Source organism: Tiliqua scincoides, chromosome 4 (genome assembly GCF_035046505.1).
Source record: "Tiliqua scincoides isolate rTilSci1 chromosome 4, rTilSci1.hap2, whole genome shotgun sequence".
In the NCBI taxonomy this organism is placed as follows: Eukaryota; Metazoa; Chordata; class Lepidosauria; order Squamata; family Scincidae; genus Tiliqua; species Tiliqua scincoides.
In genome coordinates this window covers 24324656-24348856 of record NC_089824.1, presented here as the reverse complement: position 1 = coordinate 24348856, position 24201 = coordinate 24324656, and the positions used below count along the sequence as shown (strand labels likewise).

The 24201-nt window shown below is 40.2% G+C and overlaps 1 protein-coding gene across 4 annotated transcripts in view; it reads right to left on the bottom strand.

Moving 5' to 3' along the window:
* Positions 1 to 8001: 8001 nt before the first annotated feature.
* AZIN1 (antizyme inhibitor 1) overlaps positions 8002 to 24201 on the bottom strand; it is a 38884-nt gene continuing 22684 nt past the window's right edge. For all 4 annotated transcript variants that reach the window (XM_066623064.1, XM_066623066.1, XM_066623067.1 and 1 more), the window contains exons 5-12: positions 22918 to 23090; positions 20379 to 20513; positions 18742 to 18823; positions 16518 to 16592; positions 13751 to 13916; positions 12638 to 12753; positions 12232 to 12446; positions 8002 to 10023 (exon numbers count right to left, since the gene is read on the bottom strand). In XM_066623064.1, coding sequence (XP_066479161.1) covers positions 9912 to 10023; positions 12232 to 12446; positions 12638 to 12753; positions 13751 to 13916; positions 16518 to 16592; positions 18742 to 18823; positions 20379 to 20513; positions 22918 to 23090 — 1074 coding nt within the window. In that variant the 3' untranslated portion in view covers positions 8002 to 9911. The remainder of the gene's footprint in view (positions 10024 to 12231; positions 12447 to 12637; positions 12754 to 13750; positions 13917 to 16517; positions 16593 to 18741; positions 18824 to 20378; positions 20514 to 22917; positions 23091 to 24201) is intronic.

Here is a 24201-nt window from a genome sequence, read left to right as displayed (position 1 = left end):
TGAAAAAATAAATGGAAATATTTGTACAGAGTTATATAAGTGCAAGACCATGAGTTCTGTTTACAACCCTTTTGTTTACTCTCCACTATAGCCTGTTGTAGTTCCCAAATCATTTTCTAAAGGAAGAAAGGGAGATGATGTTTTGTCTTTGCTGTGAGAAATAAATGCTGAAAGTGACTTGCCTGAGATGACAGTAAGTGAATTCATGACTGTTGAGTTAAACTGTAGTCAGGTAATTATTTTTTTCACTAGACCACACTGATTTATCCTAAATGAATGCCCATTCCTAGTCTTGGTTGCCAACATCATCCATCAGATGACATATTAAGTAGCTCAGTGGTTCTCAAACTTTTTAGAGGCCAGTGGTTCCCAACTTTTAGGAGACCATGGACCTCTGAGGCAAAAATTGGAATAATTGTGAACCACATGCAACCCTCTGCACACACAAAAATACAATGAAATGTGTAATAATTAGAGAAGATTTACTATTTATAGAGAAGATTTGTGGGTTGCTCCATTTGTTGCTGACTGTGGGTGATCCATTCTCTGATGTCTTTGGTGGTCTGTGGGGAAGCACTTGCTCAGCAAGATGCTGGAAGTGATAGAAGGCAATCTCCTTTCTTCTGAGGTCTGTGGATCATCTGTGGTCAGGAGCCAGTGCCTTAGGTTGCTGCCTGGTTTATAAATGCCAATGGGTGTGGCTATAATAGTGATTGGGTAGCAGTGCTCCCCCCCAAGTAGCAGCTTGTTTAACCCTTGATGCACTTGGCTAATCTGCCCCGTCAGTTTTGCCTGCCACCAAAAATTGGGTCACAACCCACTGCAAACCAGGGTTGAATGCCTGGGAAGCTGCAGTTCACAAAATCTATAAATTGGATGGCATTTTTGTAGCAAGCACAGCTATTAATTAAGGAACCACTAGGAGGATGCAAACATTGCGCGCTTGCATTCTCTTGAGAACATGCTTTTCTATTCTGTGCTTCCTTTGATACAGTTGCCCCAAATTTTATAAAAATGTAGCCTGTTTTCAGTTTTCTTTGACTCATTCCTTCACTGTAGTTAGAAAAGATTCTCAGAAATAAACCCTAAGTCATTCATGTGTAAAAGGATGGATGCAGGATTCAGGCCTGCCTGGAAAATTTACATGCACTGACTTGGAATATCTACCCCATTCATAAATAATAAGGTAGGGGCACCCAGTGGTTAGTCCTTGGGGAGGAGAAGGCACTCCATAAATGCTCAGAGCATGATCTTTTCCAGTATTTGATGAATTGAAGGGCTGAGGTCTAACAGGTTCTAGAGCTGAGTTGTGGCTCAGGTAAAATACTACTTTCCGCCATGTTGATGGAAGTACTTTTCTTCACAAAATAAACTGCCAGTTTAAATATTAAATTTTCATATGGGATGGGATATCAGTCCATATAATATTGATTATTTGAAGAATATACTTTGAGGAGGAAGCCACAGCTCAGTGGAAGAGCATGTGCTTTGCATACAGAGGCTCCCAAGTTCAATCCCTGGCATCTCCAGGTGAGATGGTGACAGGCCTGATTCCGAAATCCTGGAGAACAGCTTTCAGACAGCATCGAAAGCACTGAGCTGGGTGGACCATAGTTTTACTCAGAATAAGGTATGGCTGCCATTTTTGATACCTGAGAGAACACATTCTTTGTATTTATTTTGGGTTATTCCCCAGCACTGATGTGATGCGTTAAGTACTGGGAGGCTGTGACTTGCAGGGGCCTTTGTGCTCTTCCTGGAGGGTCAAAGCAAGGTAGTCTGAATGTCATATTTGTCTTAGGAGTATATGACTAGCAGTGAGTTTTCTAGTTTGTTTACTCCTAGCATACCATGGTGCTATACATTTAAGTGAAGTGGGATTGCAAATTCCATAGGCATTGCCTCTAATAGCCCACCTCTTAGTAAGGTTTGTTTCTTTCTAATTGGACATGAGGCTTAAACCTCAACACTATTTTCTTCTTAAGTATCTTCTAAGAAAAAGGCAAACTATTGGTGCAAGCCAGGTGACTAAAGCTAGATGAATAGTATTTTTTCCAGGTTCCGTACACACCCAGCTGCATGTGTTCCTTCTCCCCTGCCTCTGAATGCGGAATGTAATGCATGCATGCTTTCTTTAATAAGCAACAGCAATTAAAAATTGACTTTCACCACTCAATAAATCCACAGAGACTGTTGCAGAACAATTTGCACTGAAATGACACAGCCTGACTGCTTGTTGTCATGCAGTGTTGCTAAGGAGAAAACATGATTTACATGTTTTCCGAACAATTAAGGCAAATTAGAGATGGAATAAATTAGGACCTAATCTATTTTTCTTTCCTTTTGACTGCCTTTCATTCTTGATTCTTGACTCTTGACTCTCGGGGAGTGTGCTCCCTCACTCACCTTCACTACGCTCCACATAGCTACCTGTACCATGATCTTTAGCCATGTGTGTGTACTTCATAGAAAGTCAAGGTCCATAAGAATTTAATGAGGTTGATGCAGATAGCTCCTCAGTTACAGATAAAGCTGTTACTATCAAATTTGCCAGGTGGCCCTGTTTATATAATCTTCCTCCATCTAGAATGATGGGAATGGACATGTATAGCAATATTTTAGATGCAATCTTAGGGTTCCCCATAATAACAGGCAGAGATTGGGGGAAAATGGTAACAGTTGGCTGTGTGCAAAACAACTGCCTTTGGTAGCAAGCCACTGCACATGAATGGTGTTCCAAGTGGAGCTGTTGCCATGTGGATTCGGTTTTGTGGGAGCCAGTCCATTTGTTGCTTTGTGAAGAATGCTCAAGATGATGATAGAAAAAAAAGGTATGTGTGGAGAGAGAAAAAATCTTTGGTCTTCACAATGCTTAAATTGTAGGTGGAGAAGGATTTTTGGCCATTTAAAAATGACTGAACTGGAGCAAATGGGGGACGGTATGGGGGTAGAATCAAAAAGGTAACGAGAATTTTCATACTGATGCAGCTGCAATGCAGCCCCAAGGAACAACATTCCCTTACCTTGAGGAGGCCTCCATGTCTGCCCCTCCACCACAGGATGCAGCACATGCTCAATTGGCATTGCTGTATCAGTGCTAGATAGAATTGGACCCTGAACACATTGCTCTCAAGACTTTTTTTTTTGTGCATTTTGTGAAAATACAATAGACCAGTGCCTTATTAGGTATCCTCCTTGGTACCCTCCACTTTCACTTGTCAGACAGGTACAATATGCATTCTTTTGCTCACTGTGTACAGTTGACTAGTGTGTTCCAAGTTCCTAGCTACTTACACAACACTTCATAGTTAGGAAAGCAGGCAGAGTGCCAGGAACTAGTCCGTGTCCCCGAATGCTCTTGTTCAAATTGCCAGCATTATGGATCATGTGAGAGGCAAGCTACTTCATAAACTGTGTACAGGTGTTTCTGTCTGTACTCTGCAGTTTATGGAAATACATGTGTGAAATGTGTGCCTGAGAAATAGCATTTCTGGAGCTATTGCAAACAAAATGGTATGTTTTGAAATTAACCATTCAAACTTTTGATGGGTATGTCTTTGTTTCAAGTATCTCCTCCAAGCATCCTGTTTAGTTCACTAACATCCTGATCTTATTAGTACGGTGTGGTGCTCCCTTTATTAGGACCCATTAAAATACCATAAAGTGGCAAACAAGGTAGTGACTTCTCTAGACCCTAATCTTAAGCACATTTTCTTGAAAATCTGTAGCATGGGTTTTTAAGCAAATGGATTTTAGTACAGAATTCTTAAAGCTTTATGCGTATCCAGTTCTACCTATGCAATTTGGAGGACAGAATGGAAAACCTGCAGTAGATAAATTGTATTTGACTTCCTTTTGGTAATTTGTCATTGGAATACACATATTACTCTTCTCTTGGACTATAAAATATGAGAAAAGCATAACGTTGAGAGAGGCTTTTTCAGCTTCTAATTTTGTTGGAACAAAGACAATAACAGCCACTTTCTGCCATTATTTCTAATGATGATCTGTGTTTTTAATTCTCAAAATGATTTGCAGTCTCTGTCCCATGTTGACAACCTGTGCTATAGTCATACAAGTAGAACATGCAGTAGGAGACACAGGAAGGTCTTGGTTATGGCTCAAGAGTCAGGTCCACACTTCTGCTTGCAGTTCCAGTGCTGTGCTGTCCAGTTTACCAGAGGGCAAAATCACAAGGTGCAGGGAGCTGTCTGTGTGCTATAATGCCCACTAGACTGACTCAGTGCACAATCCTAACCCACTTTCCAGCATTGACATAAGGAAACAAACATTCCCTTCCTTTGAGGAGACCTCCATGAGTGCCCCCAAACTGCAGTATGCAGCACATGTCCCATTGGCGTAGCTATGCCAGTGTTGGAAAGTAGGTTAGGATTGCGCCCACAGTCTCATACTTTGAAGGCACACTTGCCAGAACATTCATCTGCCACTGCTTCATTTCATTAGGTCCCTACTATTATTCTGCAGATAGGGAACTGGGTCTGAGAAATAGTGACTTACCCAAGCCAGTCAGCAATCTCCATAGCACAGGTCAGATTCATTTTTTGCCTAATGTTCCTTAAATTTATTCCTACAAGCTAGAAAGAAAGAAGCAGCTCTGAGGTTGTGTCTGCACTGCAAGCTATCTGTTTTGTATTGTTGGCATCCTTCAGTCTTGGAAGACTATGGTGTCACGCTCTGAATGGTGGTTCTGGAACAGAGTGTCCTCTCCAGTGCGCGAAGCCTGGGTAAAGTAGGTATGGAGGATAGGCTGTTACCCATGCAGCAAATCCCCCCTCTCCACATCGCTGAAATGGTCCAATGGAAAGGCAGAGGCCAATACGGTTGGTTCCAGCGGCGTCGCAGGAGCTGCCAGAACGTAACTGTGTTCAGCCATGAACTGCCTCAGGGACTCCGGCTCCAGATTTTGCCTCAAGGTTGACTCCTGAAGCCTTTTCCATAACTGGATGTAGCCACAAGGCAGTGGAGGTTTGGGATCAGAGTTTTCCTTCTCTCAGATGAGCTGCCTTCCCAAGCTGACGAGTCCCATCTACCCGGTGGCTGTTTAGTCGCCTCTTACGACAAGTACAGCCAAACGGAGGGCCTATTCTTATCCCCAGCCCCCAGGGGAAGTCTGTTTTGTAGAAAAGTAATAAAGATGATAAAGGACCTTGCAAATTAAAACCACAGCATAGATAAGCTGTGATAGTTGTGTGATTTTGATTCATGTTACTAATGGTGCATAGTTTGCATTGTCTTTTCTTCCTGAGTTCCTTTTATCTGCTAAACTTTTTGTTTCCTGTGTCTTTGCTTCACAACAATAACTGATGGCTTCTTTTGAGGCACATGGGAGAGATTTGCTTTATATTTACTCTTACACAATTGTCTTATCCTTTCTTTTTGGAAGAAAAGGATTATTTTATGTTGTCCTACAGCGCAATCCTAAGCTGCACATGGACTGGTGTAAACGTGCTGTAAAGCACATTTGCACCGCCTCATGAGCAAGCCACGCTGGCACACGGAGGCTGAATTCAGTCTCCGTGGCGGCTTGTGTGGCATGCCTTGCGTTGGCCTTGCTAGGTGATGCAGGGCTCTGGGGTGGGGGGGAGGAGGCAGGAGGGAGGCGTTCCTGGGCGGGGGGAGGGTGGTCCTTGGGTGGCCCCAGGGGCGGGGAGCGGGAGGAAGGGCTGGGATCTGGCGGTTATGCCAGATCCCAACCCCCGTTCCCGGGGAGTTCGGAGCAGCTTGGAGGTGGCGCAGATCCAAGGAGACCCATAGGGGCCAGGGTGCCTTGCCCAAGGATATGAGGAAAATTTCCTCTTGCCTCTGGTGGAGCTGTTTTTGGCCCATATCCTGTGCTGGATACAGCACAAGCCTCTTGACTTGCCTGTTCCGGAGCAGGGTAGGATTGCACCCCTAGTGAGGTACCAGTCATCACAATTGTTGCAGTGAGCAAGCAAGGGAGTTTTTTTTTTAAGCCACAGATACTACAAGATTCTGCATGAGGAAGAGAATGTACTATATTGAAAATAGTAATTATACATTAAGATGATTTATTCTGTCCTCTGTGGATGTTGCCTTTGTGTCTGTATTGATCAGGGACACTAAAACAGATAGTCTCCAAGATGCATACCAATTCTGATCCAGGGGTTTGTCTGGAGTTCAGAATATTGAAACAGCCAGCATTTGCTGTCCCAACACAGGCCTATGCAAAAGCACCACAAGGCACAGACTGCACCTATGTGAGTGCCACTGTGGATGTATTGCATTTGGTCTTCCATTCTGAAGTTTTTCTAATTTGCACACCAGTAATGTGTTCTACACATTTATATGTACTTAGAGTCTAATGCTTTAGTTCTCAACCTGTGGTCTTTTGAGACCCTGAGAAATAGTCCATGAGGTCTCAGAAAAAATCTATCACTGCCACTAAGTGTCAGCTGTGGCTATACATCTCCAAAACTAGACGTGATAGGGCAAAACAGATGCCATTTTTGGAATCAGCACCCCAAATTCATATCAAACCACCATAAAGTTTGGGAAAAACTTTTCTGACCCTCAATTTTGTAGACCTGTGTAATCTGTGGGCACAGCTGGCAACAAAAGCAGTACATGACAAATCTCTGTAAATAATAAATCTACAATATCTCTATTACAAATTTAATTGTATATTTGTGTTGAGGATGGGGGAGCTGCATGTGGTCCATGACAATTCCGATTTTTGCCTCTGTGGGCTCCTAAAGGTCTAGTAGCTCATGACTAGAATAAGTGAGTAAAATGTGACCTCTAGTGGATACTTGTTAGCAGTAATACTAAATGAGCACATTTTCTTCTGCACACCATCGAATAGGTGTGTTTTAAAAGGCACTGCTGGTAATCCCCTGGGGGCTGGGGATAATAGGCCCTCCTTGTCGTAAGAGGCGACTAAACAGCCACCGGGTAGATGGGACTCATCAGCCTGGGAAGGCAGCTCATCTGAGAGAAGGAAAACTCTGATCCCAAACCTCCACTGCCTTGTGGCTACATCCAGTTATGGAAAAGGCTTCAGGAGTCAACCTTGAGGCAAAATCTGGAGCCGGAGTCCCTGAGGCAGTTCATGGCTGAACACAGTCACGTTCTGGCAACTCCTGCGACGCTGCTGGAACCAACCGTATTGGCCTCTGCCTTTCCATTGGACCATTTCAGCGATGAGAGGGGATTTGCTGCATGGGTAACAGCCTATCCTCCATACCTACTTTACCCAGGCTTCACGCACTGGAGAGGACACTCTGTTCCAGAACCACCAATCAGAGCGTGACACCATAGTCTTCTGAGACTGAAGGATCGTATAGGATTCTTGGGTGGGGTGATTCAATCAGGAGATCCGCTATTGCTACTCAAGGACCCCTATTGGGTTCTACCTTAATTTTCCCCACCCAGCTGAGGGTGCAGTAAGTAGCTGAACTGTTAACTGTTTATACACTGGCACTCAATCAGGGAGTTGGTGAGAACAGTTGGAGGTATGAAGTTTTTCCTTTGTTTTGCAAGTTATTTTTCCCAAACTCAGGAGTCCAAGGAGATGGCTCTGGTCACAAGAAATGCAGAGCTTCATCTGCATTCAAAAACATGAAAATTTAGTTTACATTTAAGGAGTAAACAGGTCTCTGTCCACATTTGGGGCTCCATGGTTAAGGAGGGCTCTTCTTTCCAGTAATTGTGCAATTCTATACACACTTACCTAGGAATCTCTTCCATTGAAATCATTGGGACTTGCATCTGAGTAGACGCGCATAGGGTTGCCATGTCAGCTGCTAAGACCCATGAAGTATCAGCAATAGCCTCCATTTGTTATACTTCCCAACTGGTTCTTGTTGCTTAAGTTTATAGCAGCAGTTTAGAAGCACCAGATGCTACTTCATACTTCCATTACACTCTATTGTCCATGATCATAGATCTTTATGCACACATTGTACAAGCCTCTAAAAGTAACTAATTATACTAAAATCACAAGACAAAGCTCCATTACAGTTAGTTTGCTATATAGAAATCATTCAGTTTTATATTTGAATTATTCCAAAACTGATATTACAATATTGTAAACAGAAAAGATAAGTTTTAGCATATAAATTCAAATACATACCAAGTTCAAACCAGTTCTTATGGCAAATTGTCAAATACAATACAGACATTTCCAAGGTGACTGTACCATTTACAACAGAATTGGTTAAACTCACAATAGTTCTAAAACTTTATAGCAGATTCCTAGGCATCTTTAGAGAGGCTTGGGGAGTGATATGACAGTTGTTCCCTGTTTCTTGCCTGATAGAATCCCAACAGATCCTGAATCAAAATGCTAGAAACTGAACAGATTTTTTTTTCTGACTTAGGAAAACTGCCATTAATTTGTGGTTTTTTGTTTGTGCTTTAATGCTCACAGCTGTATTCAGTGCTCAGTTATTTAACTGCAGAAACTATTCACACAAGTGAAAAGCTTTTCACATATAGTACCTATTTTAGAGTGATCAGGCTGAAGGAATTATTCCCTGACCCCTTCACCTAGTAAAGATTGATGTATTTTTTAGCCCCACTGAACTGAATAACTTTTTGCCACTTGGCACTACTATAAAATGCATTTGAATTTGGCAGCCCATTTCATACCACCAAATTAGGCAGGAATACTAGTCTCCATTTTGAAATTAACTCTGGCTTGGTGCATTTCAAAAGTCATTCCAAGGCTACTAGGTTAGCAAAATAAATAAAAAAGAACAATCAAAAGGGTGAAAAAGGTCTAAGTAGCAATGAGTAAAAACTTCAATATTTCCCTTGCTAAGTGTAGTTGATGTAGTTTGGACAGAAGTGTACACTCATTGTGCATTCAGAGCAGCAAGGATTTGGTTTCTGCAGATGGATATAACCCTCCTGTCAGACTGAATGTTGTATAGAACTACTTGTAGTTTAATAGTTTTTATATAAAGTTGGAGACTTGCAGCCTAATCCTATGTATGTTTATGCAGAAATTAAGCAAAGCCCTGTTAATTCAATGGGGCTTATGCCCAGGTATGCATAAGAGTATAGCCTTGCTTCCAACACCAAAACAGCAAAGCAATAACTCAGCCTTCTGTATGCATTTTGTCTCCTATAGACTGTCTCTTAGCACCTGCAGGCTCACAATTTAACACTTTGATATTAGAATAATTAAGTCAGATGCTTAAGAAAAGCTGCAAGCTACCTTCCACTTTACATTTTGTGATTTTTGGTTCATGATTTAACGGTCGGTCAATTTAAAACTTTAAAAGTCTTTAAACAGTTTACCTTACACTTTCCCATGCAAACTATCATTGTTGCTTAGCCCCTCTTCCTTGTGTTAGCCTGGGTTGGGAAATAGTAAAATCTACACAGAATTTTATTGCAATCGTACAGGAGTAGGGTACGGCAAGGGTGAAATACAACAAATACTATGATGCAATTTTACATTTATTAAACTACAGTTCAAAGCACAATTTACACATTCTAAATACACTAAACATAGCTAATGAAGTCACATTAGTTTCCCACTGACATTTCATATATCTGGGGGAAAAGACAACTTTACAAGACTTTCTAACAGAAATCCTTAGTATAAAAACTGTACTTATATGTAAACTGTTTAAACAGAGAACCCAAGTGGTGGGTTTCCATCTCAACTAAGTCATCCATTTTGTTGCATATTTTATATAAATGCTGAGGGACTTAATGATCTGACAAGTTTGTCTGTATATTTAACCCTTACTCCCCCAGTGATTTGTAGTTGTAGCTGGTTTTGCCTGGTCCCAAGTGATTTCAAGTTTAAAATAATTCATTCAAGATTGTTCCATTTTTTTTCTTCCAAACTGGAATGTTGTGACCAGACAAGACTACAGACGTGCAACTGCAAGGCTAAATGAAACATTAATGCCTGTTTAAGCTGCAACAGAAAAGCTATCTTCAGGGCTCAGCTGAACGCAAGAAGGCACAAAGAAGAAATTCTTCATCAATGTGTCAGAGTTGAAACCGGCATCTTGCATCTCGCACCTACAGTGGAACACACACACAGGTATTCAGGCAAAATACTGAAAGAATAAGATTTCAGTACTCAAAATTGTTTCTTGTTGTTCAAACAACTGCAGTCATTCACATCTCTTTTCTCCTTGCCATAGATTTCCAAATTCTGCAAACCAATATGGCAATAAAAAAGTTATGCAAGTCAAGCAAGCTAAACTACCTCATTTTAATTCTGTCCAATCCTTATTCTATCAAAAACTCAGAAGGAAATTAAGGACAGAAGTTGTGTTGCTTTTTTTTGCATGAACAGTTTGTGATTTTGATTTTAACTTACAGTGTTTTGCTTCTCAAATGAAAGGCACCATGGCATTTGCATCCTATCATGTATCTCAGCAGATTTCAATCAGATTATATGTCAGCATCACTAGCATCCATTTAGGTGGCAGACTTTGGTATACTGTATTTTAAAAATCATTCAGCAGGTTCCCATTTTAAAAAATGGATCAACACATCTAGCTACAATGACAGATCTATCACAAGGTGACTTTTCCTTTTACTTAGTGGCAGATAACCTGATGTGTTGGCAACCTTCAGTCTTGAAAGACTATGGTATCGCGCTCTGAATGGTGGTTCTGGAACAGCGTCTAGTGTGGCTGAAAAGGCTGATTCGGGAGTGACAATCCCTTCCACACCGGGAGCAAGTGCAGTCTGTCCCTGGTCTGTCTCCCTGGCTATGGGCCTTCCTTCTTTGCCTCTTTGCCTCATACCCTAATCATACATGTGGTTTCATACAGCTGTGCAGGCAGTCGCATGCCCTGGCTGAGAGGGAACTTGGTTCAGGCAAACAGCCAGTAGCTTTGCTTCCACTGTGGCTTTACATACTGCTTAGTGTTAGCACTGCAGAGTCCAAGCATAATAGCAATCACTCCTTATGAGCAGGACTCCTTCCTTCCACAGGCTTATTCTAAATTATACTTCTACAGGCTGCTCTACTGGGCTTATCCAGCCTTGCAGACAATTTTTAAAATTATGTCCAGGCCAGAGTTGAATGTGCCCCTCCTGTAGAAGGTGCTACTGTAGGAGGACTTCTTGAGGCATCTGGATAACATATGGCTCAGGCAGTGGTGGACCACCCCAGCCCCAGGGCAAAGGTCCATGATGGTGCCCCCACGGGATGTCGCCCCCCATGTGCAAATCCACCACCCCCACTTCCCTGGAGCTCACACAGCCTAGTCCTATCCATGTCTACTCAGAAGTAAGTCCCATTAGAGTCAAAGGGGCTTACTCCCAGGAAAGTGTGGATAGGATTGGGCTGTAAAAGCTTTGCGCTACTCCAGGACTCATCACTATTCCAGGACTCAGGTTCCCCAATGCTTTAAACTGTGCTTCCAGAAAACCAGCAGCACAGTTTCCAACCCCATCAGGAGTGTCAGAGGCTTCCATGGGGTCCTAATGACATGCGAGGTTCCATGTCCGGGGCATTTGCTCCATAGAATGAACGGGAGGTCCGCCACAGGACTCGGGTTAAAGCTTACAATGACGTCTAAAGCCAAAAACTAATATAGTAAGTTGAACATGTGTTAAGGTTCAACTTGTGGTCAGCCTTCACAAAACAAGATCCAAACATATAGACAGTATGTGTGCTTAACATATGCACAAGACAGGGCGAAATCTTAACCCCTTATGTCAGTGTTTTCCAGCACTGACATAAGGACAATGCAGCTCTGAAGTAAGGGAACAAACATTCCCTTACTTTGAGGAGGCCTCCATGATTAATACCCAACTGAAGGATGCAGCCCTTGTTCCATTGGCACTGCTATGCCAGTGCTGGAAAGCACTGAAATATGGGGTTAGGCTTGTGCCCACAGAAACACACTTGTATTTGTTCCCTTTGTGTGCCAAGGTTTAAGTGTCCAAAAGCAACCAGTAAACATCATGTGAACATTTGAACCTGGTTTCCCCATGTCCAAGTCCAATATTCTAGCCACTGAACTACATTTGCTCTTTAGACACATCAACATAATTGGAAAAAGTTGAAGGGGGAGCACTTCTCTGGAAAACTCATGTTAATTTACATGTATCTCGCATCAAAGAATGTCCAAAGATATTGAGATTGAATTGTAAATATGCTGCTGAGATCCCTATACTATTATCTAGAAATGGCTTATCTACATGAAAGTCACATACAATATTTCATTAATGCTTTGAGATGACTCAGGAAATACAAACCAAACTTACCAGTCACTGATTGACATTATGTAGTAAACCGGTGGCCTTTGGATATCATTAAAAGCTGACTTTTCACCCAAAGTACCAGAACCCATATTGTCAAAGAGCAGCCAGTCTCCAATGTTCAGCTCAGGGAGAAGACAGTTTTCTACAATTTGATCAAGCTCATCACAGGATGGACCCCAAAGGCTGCTTGCAAACAGAGGCTCATCTTCCTTGTATTTCTACATAAAAGCAGTTTTGACAGTTAGATTTGTTTTATTTTTCTACAGTCATACAAGAGCAATCGTTTATCTTGACTATTATGACTATTCTTGAACCACATACTTTCAAGTATGCTAAATATAATTGATGAATACTAACAACGCAAGTTGTTTGAGGAATCCAACCTACTATAGTATCAAGATGCTCTCACCTTGTGAACCTCCGGAATAGTATTCAAATTCTCAGATAATTTACTTGCAAAAGAACCATAAACCCCATCATTCATGTAGTACATGAAGACTGGTTCATCACTCCTGGTTTGTTCAACTGTTTAAAAAAAAGTTGATTTTAATAATAGTTTTACAGCAAACTTCCATTTATAGTCTTCTCAAAAAAATTCACACAGGTATTTCATAAGCACATGGAATATGCACATGAACAGGGAATGTGATAAAGAAGGGTCTGAGATGAGAGACATGGATTTGAGACAAGTCTATGGAGAATCTTTTATAGACCGTATTCCAAATAATCTAGCTCTAAGTTGTTCCATATTAAATAAGCATGTGCAAGACTGTCATTTTATATAATTTAACACCAGTGTAATGCAAGTTTAACCTCAGTTTGACATGCAAATTAGCAATACTGATCAAAGGCAAACCCTACACTTTAAACTGTTGACACTGCAAAGTAAAATCCTACAGGTAGAGGTGGGAGAAAATGGTTTTTTAAAAAATGGATTTCAGTATTTTCTAAAAGAAGTGCAGAAAGTAGTGTTATTTGCTTTTATTCAAAATTTACATTATAATTATAATAGCTTTAAAGCAGGTGATATAGATGGCATGTGTCAGCAGATGCAACCATAGTCATTACCCATGCACCCCCCATTAAGTAATAAAAGCCCAACATGGATTTTATTTTTTCCCCAAATATAGGCTTTGTTTTTGTTTTGTTGTTGTTTTTTTTACAAAAATGAGAAGTGCAGAAAGTGATGTCATGTATTTTTATTTTGTTATCACCGTTTTCTCCCACAGGTAAAAACGTTAAACCTGAAATGGCACGTTTCTATGGAAACAGTAATATGACCTAGTTCCCAAAGAGTAAAGACATTTTCCTCTTCTGAGGCCTGCCTCTTCACTGGCTCACAAAACTAGCACCCAAAACTTTTAAAGTGGCAGCCAGCTCAGATACTGAAGCCGACCACAGAATTGCTTCTGAGCAACTTGAAAAAAGGAGCAAACTATTGGGTGAGTTTTTTGGGTTGGATCCAAGTGCTGGATCTCTGCAGTCTTTATGCTGATTTAATTGCATTACAAGTTTTGCTTACTTTCAGAGAGAAGAGGTTTATCATATTGGGCAGCTTTCTTGGCAATAATATTAACTGCTAGAGTAAATGCAGATGAAACATAATAGAATCCGGGTTCCGCAATCACATTTACACCACATTCTTCAGGAAAGTAGCTATCAAGCAACGGACTGACGACATGATTAACCTAAAAGATAGAAGGAAAATATTCATTTGAAGGCCTGCCTTCACATCTCTCTACCATGTTCAGAAGCTAGCACCTTACAACTAAGTCAGGTTTTAAATTTACTTTTAAAGTTTCCATCTTTTATTTCCTGAACTGAACTTTGCATTACATCTCAGATGGCTATCTTCACATAGGTTTGTTAATTCTTGCTTGCTGTTACCCAAGAAAAATTTACACTTGCTAACTGGCAAAGAGGCACTTTTTCAAGTGCTCATCTGATATTCAGCAGGCAGAGTAACTGTCCCTCTTCACCTCAGCACAGTGTCTTTTCTAGTGGCTGTTTGGTGGCGTTTCTTCTGTATCTTTAGACTGAGCCCTTATGGTACAGGGACCACTGAGTTAGTTGATTTTTCTCTATAAACTGCTTTGTGCGCTTGTTTGTTGTGTAAACAAAAGTTGTTGTATAAAGGAATGGCTCTCAAACTTTTTACGCTTTTTAAGAATGACTATCTGTCAGGACCCATTGGAAGTGATGTCATTAACCTGGAAGTGATGTCATGACCAGAAGTAGCATCATTGAGCAGGAAAATTTTTAACACCCCCATATGACAAAATCAAATCAATTAAGTAAGTAAATTAAACATTTATTTAAAATAAAGAATACTCTGTCCCAAGCAGTTGCTGATCTGTTTAAAAAAATTCCCCAACATCCCTAAGACTGAAATCCTATCTTTACTTACCTGGGAATAGACCCCATTGACTGTCATTGTTAAAAGCATATACATTGTAGTCTGTTAAAAGTACAGATCAGTAGCATTTCCCCAAATGCAGTCACATACCATGGTGATATGTCACATACCATCAAGTCTAATATATTAAAAATAAAATTAAAATGGAGACCCACCTGAAATTGGTTTGCAACCCGCCTAGTGGATTCCAACCCACAGTTTGAGAAACACTGGTATAAAGCAACTTCAAGTCCTAGAAAAGCACCACTATTCCCACAGGCAGCTGATCCCCAGTGTATGGTGAATGAGCTCTGTAGCTCATTCCCACTAAAAACTGTCTTTTTTCCTTCCAAAGGCCATGAATATCCTCCTAATTCTATTCAAAACAGCCATTGAAAGCTTGAGTAATTTCAAAGTCACAAAGAATGAGAGGGGGTGGCTGATGAAATGTTAAGATGTGATCTAGAGAAGCATGTACTGTAAATTAATAGTACAATTAAAGAACATTCCCACCCCTTCCTGCCATAGAGTCCAAACATGTTCCAAAAAATAAAGTAGCTCTTAAAATGTACATGGAAATATGAGAATGTTTTGGCCTTGTTGCACCTGTAGGATCAAGAAATATTTCTCCTACCATCTACATACTGTAACATATACAACTTTAGTTGTATCACAAAAAACAGAAATGCAAATCACATGAACATGCATACTATAATTGTTAGCATAATAACAGCCCCAGGTTCAGATATGATCTTATTTTTAGCTTCAGTGTTGTAAGCAACAATACCAACAATATTCTCTCTTCCACTAAAATGTTTTTTGGATCCTGTTTGTATAGCTTCAAATAGCTGCACAAGTTTTTCCAAGAAGTGAATTGTTTCCAATCTTAAAAGTTATTCAAAGTATTCCAACATAAGCAAGTTTAGAACTAAGTAGCCATTCTTCACCTTCCTCTGCTTGGAAGTAGTGCTTTTTAAACCTGGGGTCATAATCAATGAAATGTATTTGATAATTAATACAACTTCATATGCTTTAAACTGGAGTAAGGATTACAGTTTGTAATACTGTGGTATAATATCTGAACTCTATAAAGACTTCCAAAGCCTTTACCCTGTGGAAATCTGGACACTTTACTCATCACACTCTTCTTCCTTCAACTCAGTGCTTTATATAGAAATATAAATTAAAAAATACTGAATAGTTACACAATTTGATTTTTCTGTTTTATCAATATAACAAGTAGCTATTGTGTAAAAAGAGAACTTGCCATGTTGGTGTCACTGGCTACTCCTTTACTTTGGACACAGTATTTTTAAAAATTCAAATTAGCCTGGCTCACTAATAGACTATAGTACATTAGTCTGACTAATGTTACCTTTTAGCAAATGCTCTAAAAAGATGTCGTGGGTAGTTGGAAGTGTTACCTAACAGATCCCTTTAATTGTAATGGAAAACACTGAGTATAACATGGCACAGACTAGGAAACATTTTACATGTTTAAAATCCTATGGGGTCAGCTTTTTAACCTTAGATGTACAGAAGGGTTAAGTTGTCAATGGCCCTTAAAAGTAATTAGAACACAAAGTAAAAACTTTATATAGTCTTGATTAGCTGAACTTTAGGACTACATGTGTCCTTTCTAATTCTGACTCCCCCCCCCCCCCGCTATAGCTCTTTACAGAAGATTCTGTGGCACTCGTTGCCTATTTTAGATTTTTCTATCTCATTTTTGTAGTTAAAAACCTCTCATGGCAGCAGAAACAGTTTAGTCAGCTTAAAACAATAATTAGCACAGCAGACACCGAAGTAACCCATTCTAAATAGTATCCTGAAATAAAAGTGACAGGTCAGGCATACCAAGTCTACAGAAAAAGAACAAATCACAATAGAATACCTCTTCCAGGTCAAGATCATAATCTGTGAAGCCTCCACCAATGTTCAGCATGTTCATGGTAAAACCAAATTCTTCCTAAAATGGAAGCGCAGAAAGTTTGGTGTCTAGAACATGTCTGATCCCCTTTTAATTAAGTAATATAGATTCTGAAATAAAATCCAAAACTCCACAACATACTTGTTCCAGCTTAAACTGTTCTATAGTAAACAATTAATAGGGTTGGATTCAAACAATGTCTTGCATGGGTACTGTCTCCTGCTTCTTCAAGGGAGAGAGGGGCATGATTTTCAACTATTACCCTTCCCCTGTATTCTAAATCATCTTGTTCCCAAGAGTTCCTAACACTCGGGATCAGAGGATACAGGAACTGCAGAGGAAAAGGCAAAACAGCTGAAAACTTTGAGACAAAAAAAATCACATAAACACCCTTACATGAGCAGGAGGCAAAATTTGTAGAAGACAAGAGTTTGCAACAGCCCAGTGCAACAAACCATATATGATCAACTGAACAACGATCCACAAGTGATAACGTTTGACAAGTACCATGTCTTGGATCTAACAAAGTAGATCTTTACTTGTGGAATGGATTCTTCCTGCCTCACCTGCACTACTGAGCCCTGTGCCCCTTAAGCAACTGTTCCTGAGGTTCTAGGAACCAAGCAGAACAGTGTGGAGGACTGTAGTGGGCAGAAGAATTTGTATAAATTGTATCCCCATGTCAGCAGAATGGTCTTCTACTCACACCATCTCTCTATTGGATCCAAGCCACTATCACCCTATAGTGGAGTCACTATGGGGGTGCAGACTTCACCAGGTGACACCACTACTGGCCAAAATTGTGAAAATCTTAATATTTTTGAATACCATCATATCATTCTATGGGTAATTTCATGCAGAATAAAATAAAACCCATTGAAAGTTCTGTATTCTATCAAAAGGTTATCGTCAGAAAAGGAAAACACATCTGCCTTATGTAACAGAAAAGTGGATTTTCTTAACTCAAAATTGACCAATGAGACCAATTGTTCCAAGAGTGAATGAGCTGTTATGACACAGCAGGGAACTAATAACATGTTAGCTGTCATTTCCTTGTATCAGAGTTAATAACTACAACTCTTATTCAATTGTGTGCAATGTCATCAGGTTGGCAACTGGCTTTTTTGGTGGTTACTGATGTGTTGGGTGACCTGTACTGTTATATATTTAAATAAATAAATTTAATGGGGGTTTCACCAACCCTAGTGATGCCACTGCATTTAGGCTCCACATGATATTGCAATTTATTCTGTCTGGTCTCGTATAGGAGGTCCACCATGGGGATGATGCAATGAGCTCTCATACCAAGTGACCAAATCCTAGGGACATTTCTGTCACCCTGTCCCCCCCAAAGTACATAGTTTTCACTTTAAAGTGAATTTGCCATCTCAAAACAATATTAAGCTAGGTTCTGAACAGTTTTAAACATTAAAATGTTAAAATCTGTTTAACAAGGATGCCAAATACTTGAAATATGAGCCATAAATGTTTAACAACTGATTAAAACTGCTGTGTCATGTTTAGAAAACACTGGGCGCAATCCTAACCCCTTATGCCAGTGCTTTCCAGCACTGGCGTAGTGGTACGAATGGGGCATGTGCTGCATCCTGCAGTTGGGTGTCACTCATGGAGGCCTCCTCAAAGTAAGGGAATGTTTGTTCCCTTACATCAGAGCTACATTGCTCTTATGTCAGTGCTAAAAGCACTGACATAAGGGGTTAGTATTGTGCCCATTGTTTTGTAATCATTTGAATACAGTCATACCCTGAGATATACCCATTCCAGTTAAGAGGATTCAACTGAGAATCATATGTGTGTTTTGTTTGTGAGAGTAGTCTTAAGTATACGGTTCACAATATCTAGGAAAGAACTTTAATGAGAGCAGGTAAACAGCTATATTAGAGAAATTAGGAAAAATGCCTTCTTTGGTTGGGCTATGAAAACTAATGTTAACTTCAATAAGTAATTATGTCCATTTTAATGTGATTTGGTGTTTTAGCATAAATGGGTGTCAATTTTGGGGCCCAGGAACAGATAAAAATTTTTCCCTATAATAGCAGTTATGTTTTTGACTTACAAGAACTTTATCTATGATGGGTTATTTCAGGAACAAATTACCCCTGCAAGGCAGGGAAAGACTGTATACTTAACATATAACAAGTGGATACTGGGACAATAATTCACTTACAGCCATATCAAACACACAGCGAGCATCAGAAATAGCATGTTTGTATACTTGAGGTTCCTTCCAAGAGTTTGACACATGAAACCTGGAAAAACAAAACAGACTAATCTGTAATGCTACCAAGATTATTTAGGTAAACAGAACACCTGCAGAAGTAAAAAAAAAAATCCTTTTGAAGCCCTGAGACACCAAGCACAAATGGTTAAGTAATCTAACATATGTGAGGAATACATGCAGTGTACATTAATGCCACAAAGAAAACTCTTTTTCAGTGGAAAACTATGCTTATTTATTGAAGTGTTAGTAAGCACGTAAATAGTTGAAAAACAAGCTAGATAACAGCCTGTTCAAGCAAAGCTTTGACTTGAAATTTTTCCCAGGCAATAGCAGGCTGAGCGCTCCAAGTGGAGTTTATCTTGCTAGGGTGATTCCACTGTTTGTCCCAATGCAGATTGTCCCCAATTCATTCAGGGGCTTCTATTTTCTGTGAGGGAAGCAGGAATAAACAAGCCTGGGGCCTTCTCCCAATCATTCCCATGTATGGGCACAGTTTAAAGCAATGTACAAGTTTCACAGTGCTCATGACCATTTTTGTGTTTTTTTTAAAGCACATTAACACTGAAAGTTGAGTTTTGATAATTCATGTTTTAAAAACATCTAATACATTTGATTCTCAGTTTTCTCATTATAGCCATCTGCACAATGAAACCACGTTGGCAATCTAGACCAGATAAATTAAGCTGAAGAGGAGAGTCACACAGCAAGCAAGAGACACTGTGCCTGAAGTCCTATTTAGAACTAATACCCACAGAAAGTAACAGGATGTCTTACAAAAAAGTATGCTTGGGAAAAAGGACTTCATCTGCCAAATGCACAGAAGTTCCATGGTCCAGTTTAGGTAATAACGTAAACATTTGAATCTATAATCATTCATGCCACGTACAGGACAAACACTTAATTTTTTTCCCCTTAAAAGGCAGGTTGCCAACATCCCTGAAGACGTCACTCTCCTCTAGTATTAATTCTTCCCATATTCTTTCCCTGCTTTATTGGGATGTACAATGGGAATGATTATTGGAATGTGCAATGGGACTAATAATTATTATTCTCATTTTTATACCACCCTTCCTCCAAGGAGATCAGAGTGGTGTACTCAGTTCCTCTCCTCCTTTCACAACAACCCTGTGAGGTAGGTAATGCTGAGTGATAGTGACTGGCCCATGGTCACCTAAAAAGCTTCATGGCTAGGTAGGGAGCTGAACCTGGATATTCCAGGTACATTAGGCAATGTATTTAATAGCATCTTAAATATACAGAGTAGAACCGGAAGATCATTTATGAGAAGATATGAGATTGTATCCCAAGTGATATGTATAGTAACAAATTTCACTGCCTCTCCTTGGCCTATCAGCCATCTGCACTGACACAAAAACCTCTGAATGATGAGGAGCCTTCCAGAGCAGGCTTCTGTGGTGCACAAAGGGTTCTGGGTTTATGGGAAAATCAGTTATTGCTCCCCCCCTCCTGCGTGAACAGAAGTCCCTGTTGTAAACAAAGTATGCTGATTTTCTATTGCACATCAACAGAGGAGCAATATGAAGTAAAATTTACAAGAGAAAAACAATGACAAAACCACTCACTTAACACCAACTATTTGGACATCCAGTTCCTTAGCACATTCCATGAGATGCCGACAGTTCTTCAGGGTGGTGCCAAACTTCATGCTCATCTCTTCATCTCCATTAATGTCTTCTGTGGCAATATGAAGTAAGAGCCTAAGAGAAGGGGAAGATGATTGGGGCACAGTTGGTTTACAGCAGCATCAGCACATGTGAAGCCTGAAGACTGTCAGAAGTAGGTTGATTATGTTGCCAATACTCCAGCTCCGCGATGGACGAGTCAAGGGCACCTAATAAAAACAATCCTGTACAGAGAGAAAACTAGCAATTAGGGCCTAAAATATGGAGTCAAAAAGGATAAGGGATTTGGAAATGCAGCAGCTAAAGACTGTTGTAGCAGAAAGTCTGTTGAATGCTGTAATAAAAATACATTACCTCAGATGCATTCATGGTCATCATAAATTGCTCTGAAATGCGACCCAAATCTCTGCAGTATATTCTGAAAAGGGCTGGTTTGGGATTTTGTTTTGTTCTTTAAATATGACCAATTTGATGTGGAAAATTCCCTTCTTACATGGTACTACTTTAAGCATTATCCTAGTTCTATTAACTTCAGTGCAATATGACTTTATGGTTCTCTCTTCTTCACCTAGTAACCAGAACAAGCTGGTAAGAAACTTAAATAAATAAATAATAAAAATCAAGAGGGTTTACAACTTTACCAGAAGCCGGAAACTAAAAGGGTGCGGGCATGAGAAATCTTTGGCCTCCGGGATACTGGATCTTACTAGTATTTACCTTCATGCATCCATCTGTCTGATGAATGTTCTTGGATCAAGTCTACAATAACTGACTCTGGGCGCAATCCTAACCCCTTATGTCAGTGCTTTCCAGCGGTGCCAATGGGACATGTGCTGCATCCTGCAGTTGGGTGTCACTCACGGAGGCCTCCTCAAAGTAAAGGAATGTTTATTCCCTTACCACAGAGCTGCATTGCCCTTATGTCAGTGCTGGAAAGCACTGACATAAGGGGTTAGAATTGCGCCCTTTGGGGGTTAAATTTACTACTAGCTCTGTGGATTCCCATAGTACACCAATGGCATTGCTAGTCCTATGACTATTCACACAGTTGATGGGAATGATAGTGTAAATAGCTTTCCTATTGCCAGCACTGGAGCATCTACCTTTGCCAAAGAATCTACGTAACATTTCTAGCTGTATATTGTATAATGTCTATCAGGAGGTTGATGGTAGTCATGCAGAGGTGCCCTTAAAAAGTATGTACAAATACAACATTATCTACCATTGCTTTTCTTAATATTCAAGAAAGCAGTGGGTTGCAGTAAACTGTACTGTGAAAGAAGATAGGAAAAAGCTGACATTTCCTATACACTTAATGGGGAAATGATGCCTAATCTTTACAAGGATACACAGTTATAGTAACTTTTTTTACAAAGGGATTGAACATGGGAAAAGAGGCACCAAACTATGGCACTCATTTTCTGGATGAACACTTCTTTCAAACCTGAGAAATTCTGCCAACACTGTCAGCAACTGAAGCAAGCCAGGGGTTGACATGCACCCTTTGTATTCCACTATTTTCAACGGGCACATACTTACCACTAACTGGCTTAGCTGCTTCCAGATAATCCATCATCATACCTTTATTCCTCCTTTCATGATGAAGCTAGCCCAGTAATCTAGAAAGAAGCTTGATGTGCATTGCTGATGCAGCACCACAAAACTCTGGCATGTGCACATTGCAGCTGTTCCAGATTTATACTTGAATTTTTTCCCCCTGAAACCTTCTGGACCAGCTCAAGGGATCTTGAGGGAATTCTCACAGATAGTGATCTGAACAGATATGCAACACATTCCATCACGATGCCACAGTACCAAGCAGAGTATGGAGTATGTGTCTTTGTGTGTCAATACTGTCTTCCCACATGACTTTTGCAGAAATATCATCTGCATCAAATTTTAAGGACTCAATGTCAGTGGAAAAAAAATGTCATTGAAAGTTAGTACAATGTTCAAAAGCAACAGGCTAAAACTACAATGCCAGACCAATACAGCTGGGGACCAATACCCATGTTTTGAAGAGACACCTGTTGGATCACTCTACAACAGTTGTCTTCAACTTTTTTTGTGCCATAACCCCAATAAGAGTATAAGACGGAGGACCCATCACCAATCCTGCCCTCTCCCAGGACCTGAACCACCCCCCATGCCCCATTTCCCGCCACATCTTGTGTCTTCACAACAACCCTTTGAGGTAGCAGCCTAAGCAGGGGTGGCATTAGTAGTTGTGGGACAAGACAGCAAGAAAAGCGGTACAGAATTACATTAAGAACACAGTTTTGATAAGGCAGTACAGTACCCTCTCTTGCACAGGCTCTGAAAGGTTGCCAAAGCTCCCCAAATGAGACTTCACAACCCACAGGTTGAGAAACACTGCTCTGCAAGAAGCCATTTCAGTTAAGCATCCCCTCAGATATCGTTCATCGTAATCCTATTACAGTTAAATTTTCAAAAAGCTAAGTGAAATCAACACACTTACTTTGCCTTTGGATGGTTTCTAGCAATTTTCTTTAATTCTAGTTCACTGTCGCATGTCAAAAGGTTTACTCCAATTTTTGCTGCGTATTTTATCTGAGAAGCTTGCTTGCAAGGATTTGTGAATACAATGTTTTCAGGAGAAATGCCCAAGTCTTGAACCATTGCCATTTCAGTCTGAAAATACAAAGATTTAAACAAGTTAGAAAGCCAAATATAGGTTGTCTAGAGATGGTAGGATCCTTTTTTAGCATAGTACCTATTCTAAAGAAAAACAGTACGTTTTTTAAAAGCAGGCTTTATATAAACAATAAAACCAACCCAGCATGTGCTGTAAAATATTTTGAAGAATTTTAAGCTTGCAATCTGCCCTGACACACGAGATGTGTGTTTGCACATGTATGTGTACTGGAACTGCATTCCACCTCAGGTTGCTTGTTCCCCAAAAACTAAAAGCCAGCTCAGCTTTATAAGGGATGAACTTATGACCAACTTTCAAAACCACTACAATTGGGCTTGAGTCTTTCAGGGAAAAGTTCCACATTAGCATACTTGCTACTGAAAATCCTCTCTTAGATGCACTTGATACATAAACATGGCATGCAAGTTACCAAGTTATTCATCAGCGTTTAAGAAAATATCCTTAGCTGATCTTAGAGATTACAACATGGTAAAAGAAGTAGCCTCTTTATGTTGAATACAAATAATTTAGAAGGGAGTCTCTACACACATACACACACTCTCTCTCTCTCTCTCTCTCTCTTTAAAAAGTGTATAGAAAATGAGAGAAAGCTAATCTAGCATTAGAGCACTAATGCAGCAGACTCCAGGCAACACTGCACCATGATTGAAGACATTTCTTCAAACAATAAGCACTTCATAAGTTTAAGACGTTTAAATTCCATCTTTCAGTCATAAAATTCAAAGCAACTCACATTTTAAAAAATGTAATAGTATAATTGACTTTTAAAAAATCCCATAACAGCAAGACTAAGGGTGCAATCCTAACCAACTTTCCACCACTGACATAGCTGTGCTAGTGGGGCATGTGATGCATCCTGCAGTTGGGGGGCAGTCATGGAGGCCTCCTCAAGGTAAGGCAATGTTTGTTCCCTTATCTCGGAGTTGCATTGCCCTTAAGTCATTGCCGGAAATTTGGTTAGGACTGTGGCCTAATAAAGTCAGTCACAAATCAACCACTGAAGGTGAAGTAAAATAAAGTGTCCTTATCTGGAACAAAGATGACAACACTGGCACTGTGCAAATGCCTCTGGAGAGTGTTCCACCA